This window comes from Rutilus rutilus (genome assembly GCF_951802725.1).
Source record: "Rutilus rutilus genome assembly, chromosome: 7".
NCBI lineage: Eukaryota > Metazoa > Chordata > Actinopteri > Cypriniformes > Leuciscidae > Rutilus > Rutilus rutilus.
In genome coordinates, this window is record NC_140221.1 from 16755806 (window position 1) to 16761805 (window position 6000).

The 6000-nt window shown below is 35.7% G+C and overlaps 1 protein-coding gene across 1 annotated transcript in view; it reads left to right on the top strand.

The window, feature by feature from the left end:
- Nucleotides 1–4132, top strand: part of LOC311293743 (leucyl-cystinyl aminopeptidase-like) — a 30269-nt gene extending 26137 nt beyond the window's left edge. The window contains exons 34-37 of the mRNA XM_084414233.1: nt 142–303; nt 395–535; nt 1317–1398; nt 1491–4132. Coding sequence (XP_084270359.1) covers nt 142–303; nt 395–535; nt 1317–1398; nt 1491–1622 — 517 coding nt within the window. The 3' untranslated portion in view covers nt 1623–4132. The remainder of the gene's footprint in view (nt 1–141; nt 304–394; nt 536–1316; nt 1399–1490) is intronic.
- The last annotated feature ends 1868 nt before the right edge of the window (nt 4133–6000 follow it).

Genomic DNA, 6000 nt, shown 5'->3' on the forward strand with positions numbered 1-6000 from the left:
TGCTCTTAGTTAACTGATAACTAGTCTTGTGATTTTCAAAAAAAGGCATTATTGTTAGTCTGCAAAGAGAAGGAAAGAGACATTGTCTAAAGCCCTTGACTCTGTGCTCAATAATACTTGTTATATGCTGTGTTGTATTAGGATTCCCAGTGATCTCATGAGAACAGTCTTCAAAGTTGCTGCCCAAACAGATGACGGATGGGATGTGCTTCTAAACACGTATAAACACTCCATCTATGACGCAGAGAAGCACAAGACACTGGAAGCTTTGGCCAGCACTCAGGATGTACGGAAAATCATTTGGTAAGGCTGGACGACATGTTCTGTTGGGAGGGAAAATCTTTCGAGCTGTCAGCACATGCAATACTGAATTTCACTTGGTTTTCCATTTTAGGATTCTGAAGAAAAGTCTTGAGGGAAGTGAGATTCAAACTCAAGACTTTCCTTTGGTGATCAGCACGATTTGCAGGAACTTTGCTGGCTACCTCTACGCTTGGGATTTTGTGAAGGAGAACTGGGAAAAAATCACTCAAAAGTGAGTGGTGAACTTTTCATATTTAAAGAATCAAAGAACCCCTGGAGGAGGAGGGTTACTTAAATATTAGCTTTTAGCAACATTTTGAATCCACACACATTTAATGTAAATATTGCACCTTTTAGTCTTTAGATGCATGTGCATACACTGATTGTGCATAGGAAAGGTAAATAAAACAAAATAAAGAAAAATAATTTTTTTTTTTTTATGAAAACACCTTAAAGGGGTGGTTCAGAATTTTGGACATCGGACCTCATTTACAAGTTAGCCTGTGTGTTATTTATCAGTGGAGACAGTTTTCAAAAAAATTCACCCAGTCCTTCCAGTTGCATAGTTCGCCGGTGCTAGGCTAGCGCGAGTCAACGGTATCTGCTAGCCTGCCATTAAAAACAGTTTTACCCACTCCACAGTACACCAAAAGCAAATAAATTATAACGCCAGACTACCGATGTAAATGTCTGTTGAGAGAATAATGTTAACGAAACAGTACCGTTTTCAAAAACATGCACTTTGAAACTCGTTTACAAAAGCTTGTGTTTTCAGGCCCCCAAAATGCAGTTGTCGTGTAAATGAACATCCAAAACGCTTAAAGTTTTCCGTTTTTAGTTGAAAACGGTGTTGTGTAAACGGCCCCTTAGTGGAGAAAGGTCGTAAATGTTTTAAGGCCTAATATAGATTTTTATAATGAGGTGGTTTTGCAGATGTATCAATTAGTTAATTGTACGTTAAAGCATTCAATGTGTAATTAAAAGTTTTCCCTTTTCCATTTTCTTTATGTAAGGTTTCCTCTCGGATCCTTTCCCATTCAGAGCATCATCATGTCCGCAACCAGTCAATTTTCCACAAAAACTCATCTCATGGAGGTCTGTTCATCCAAAAAAATAAATAAATAAATAATATATTTGTTAAAATGAAAAAGTTTTGTACTGAATTATCTTTCACCCTTCTCGTCCAGGCCCAGAACTTCTTCAGTTCTCTTGGGGCGAAAGGTTCTCAGATGAGGATCGTGCAGGAGGCCACTGAGACCATTAAGCAGAACATGCGATGGATGGAGAATAACTTGGACACGCTCCAGCACTGGTTGTAGTGTGAAGAGGAGACGGCTCCTCTCTTGTGCCTCTCACCCCCTCAGGTGATGTCACCGGGCACATGCAGGTGTGAGTGATATAACCGATATTACAGCCAGAGCCATAAATGTACAAACGTTAGGTCAAACTCAAGACAGAAGGGCAAATTTTACTTGGATGTAAAGGGCCGTTTAAAAACATCTCTTTTAGGGGCGTCTTATAGGGAATTTTCCAGTGAACTGTGACCTAGCCAGAAGCTTACTAGATATCTTCCTGAAAACATTTAGCCTTTAATACTAGCTATGTAAATGAACACGTCTGGATATTAAGTGTAAAGCAGATGTATTTTCTTTCTTCCTTTAAGTTCTGAGTTAAAGCGTAAAGTCAGCAGCATATGATTTCCTGTGTCATAACTTTAGCGTTGCTGCTTGGAAAAGGTTGGCGTGTTTTCTTTTTGTGGTTCGTTTGGAGGGCCCCAACTCGGTATATGTATGGCTCTGGCCTAAAGCACTATTTGCACTATTCAAAAATTCACCTTGCTCAGGGCAAATCTGGTTGTTGTTTAAATATCATGATGCATTTATTCCCTTTTACTTAATGTCGGTGGCTACAGACCAAAACCTCCCATCAAGTATCTCTTAAATATGCCCTTATCACGCAATGCCAAAAACAATAGTTGCCTAGTGAAATACTGAAATCATGCGACAAGAGATGCGTCACAACAAGCCCCTTTGTTCTAGGTATAAAAGTTTTATTTATGTATGTGCCGGTGATGTTTTTTAATCATTTGCATAGTCTGCAATGCTTGTAATCCAGCACTGTGTAAATGTTATTGCCTGACAAATGTTCCAACTTTCATCCTTTGCACAAGATGTATTTTAAAGTTTAATTTTAGAGTTGAGTGTGTATATTATGTATTGTTTGTGCAGGCTTGCCTATAGGTGAAATAGAGTTTGTTTGTCATTGGAAAGATTAAGTTAGCATTTCTGAAACGTAAGTGTGGATTTTATTTTGGGTTTTGCCATGTACGTTCTGATGAAGCTGAAATATTTTAGTTTTGTTGTAAAGTATAGAAGAGGCAAAGAAAATGTCAACTCATACTCGTTTTACCCATCTGATTTGACAGAGATATATATATATATATATATATGTTTGTTTGTTAGCAAGTTTGGAGAAGTCTTTGTGTACAGAGCTTTAGTTAAGGGTAATTCGCTATTGTTACAAGACAAAAAAGGCCTCTAAAGTCACATCACTGATGGAGAGTTGTTAGATTTTTCACTCCTTGCTGATCTTCACTGGTTGCTACTGATTTTTTTTTACTCTTCAAGGATTGAAGGTTTTTGTTTGTGTGATGTGTTTTCTTCACATATTTTCCTCACCGATTTTCTAGCTATTCAGGAATTGTTTTTGCAGAATGTTTCAAATGCCTTTAGTTTGTCAAAAAATATGGAGTCAAAACAGTATCACATTCTCGCACAAATGCATGTGTCAAGATGCACATTTATGCAAATGCATTTATTACGTTTTGTAAACTCACAATACAGGCCACAAATACACACACAATTTAGCTTTATTTTAATATATTATCATGAGATGATGTTGTGTGTGAATATTTGTGCATTTTCTGCATGCATTTCTAATATCGTTTTAGCTCCATACAGATTTTTAGTTCTTTCCATGTGTGAAAATCCTAGCTCACTGTGACTAAAGCTCACATTAATACACTTCCAGGTTTTTGTTTATAGCTCAGTGCTTTGACCTCATAAAATGTCAAATATGACTGGTACATTGTAATACAGCTGGTACATTGTTATTATTTTGTTTGTAGTCGTAATTTTGCCCTTGATCAGTAGCTTTATTCATATATCTGTGATAGAAGTGAATGATAGTCTTTAAAGGACAACGGCAGCATTGTTACACTGTAATGGACACTTCTAATGTTCGTTTGGAGCGTTACAGTTATCGATGAATGTATTCATTTTTGTTACTATGGATCGGTTTAAACACACACATTATGATTGTAATTCCCATGTATCTGAATTCATCTGGATTTATAATATGGTCAATTAAACACAATGAAGTGTTAAAAATACAGTGTTGAATCAGTTTTCTGAAATTTGTCACCGTTTCAGCTGTTATAATTTAGGATTCATATAAACCTGTTGATTTCTGTGATGTCCCTCATGAGGTGTTGTGTTATTGGCTGCCATTCACAAAATAAGTGTCCATGTAATATTTTTTTATTAGACCGGCTGCTTAATAGAAATGCTATTTTGGCAAGATTCCAGATGTTAAACTTGACATAGTTTAAAGGAGAAATATGCTTGCTTGTGAAACATTTGCTGAATGCCTGAAGAAAAAATTGATTTATTTGTTTGACCAGATTGCAGGGGAAATTGTCTTATTTTATGTTGTTAAACAGCTTTACACTGGGTTTGGGTTCTGTGTTTTTAAGATGTTGCTTTATGAAAAACCACTGACCCGTCTTTATAAAAGACAAAAAAGGAAATAAATAAAAATGTGTGCACAAGTTTTCTGTCTAGATATTCAGTAGATGGCACTGTTCTCTCTCTCTTGTTCTCTTGTTCTTTTTTCCAAACATTTATGTGCAAGAAGAACACATAATGTGAAATAAATAAGGACTGTTAATAGAAAAATGAAAAATATAAATGCATACTGTATGCTTCATATAATGTTTTTTTGTATTTATAAATATTTATATGTATATTATAGTGATATGATTTTTGTTGGAGCTGATGTTTGTTAAATGAAGTAACAACTGGGTGAATAAGAGAGCTTTCAGAATTCCAGGTTTTATTTTGGTGTTGCAGGAAGAGTTTTGCTAGTGTTATTTTAAGACTTAAAGTAGAGCACAATAGCTTAGTTATAAAGTTGGTCCGATGAGTATCTAAAATGTTTGGCATGCCATAATTAAGTGTTTGACCTATTATTTACAGGAAATAAATCATCATTTGAGGTCACGAGGAACCATTTATCACTAGAGGCAGCGTTGGCATGCTTGCTTAGTTACTTGCTTAGTTTGCTTTTAATAAAGTTGCTTATAAATAAGCAATTTTGGAGGCCTTGTTTCCAGAATACATTAGTGTATTGGGGCCTATTTTGGTTAGGCTAGTGTTTTCAATATTTCACTTTTTGTTACATGCTGGCCACAAGGTCAACTGAAACTTCATTGATGTAGCAAACCACAGTTCTCTTCTGGCCTCAACTAACCTTTAACAATAATACAATGTATAATATATAGCCCTCTGTCTGTAGGGAATACCAATATGGCTGCTCGAACACTTCCGGCGGCTTCACCATCTGCTGGCAGTAAACAATAATGGGTAACGCTTTAGATGACAGCCTGGAAAGTGCATAATTAAGACAAATTTACAGCGCAACTTTCGGTAATTATAGTGTACCTATAAAGTACTTACATGTAAGTATAAGGGAACAATATATAACGTTGTGGGAATAAAGGGGTAAAAACCTGGAGAATTAAGAAATTATTTACTGTAAGTGTTTTAGAACTATAGGGGTACTTATTCTACTATTATGGTACAGCAATCTTACATTTGGGAGCAATTAAGCGAGCACATACATTTTTGTAATAATAGTGTACCAATACATATTGTATAGGCTTTTTAAAAATGACATATCTGTGCATTTATTCAGTAATATATATATTTTTGAACAAAAGTGCACTGGAAACTAAAACTATTGCAACTTTAGCTTACATACTGGGAAAATATACTCTTGTTCCATGTTGCAGGGTAAGTACGATGAAAATACATTACATACACACAATCTAATATCGCTGACTCTGAAACCTGAAGGAAGGAAGGAAGGAAGGGAGGAAGGAAGGGGTTATGGTGACAGAATAACAGAGAGAGCATGATGAGGTAAGGAATTAAAGGTAAGTAGGCCTATGAATAACACTTTATTTTGATGGTCTCTTTTGAACTTTCTGTTGACTATATAAGTAACGTTGCACCTATGTGTCAACTAACTCTCATTAGAGTATTAGTAGACTCTGCTTAATATCTGCTAACTCTTTATTTTGTTGGTCCCCCAACAGACATTACTAACCATAAGTAACTTTGCAAGTACATGTGAATTTAACCCTATACTAACGCTCTAATGAGAGTTAGTAGACATGTAGGCTAGGTCTAACGTTACAGTCAACAGAATGTGTTAAAGGGACTATCAAACTAAAGTGAAACCGGCCTATGTAGTTTCTTCATTCACTGTGACCTATACCTGCACTGGATGGCCAATTTCACATCTATTTTGTGTATTTTCAAAATACTGTATTTGTATTTAAATAAATTTTTCCAATTTTTTTGTTATTTTTAATACATTTCCATGTATGGCCATCTCTGGACACGGTCTCTGCTG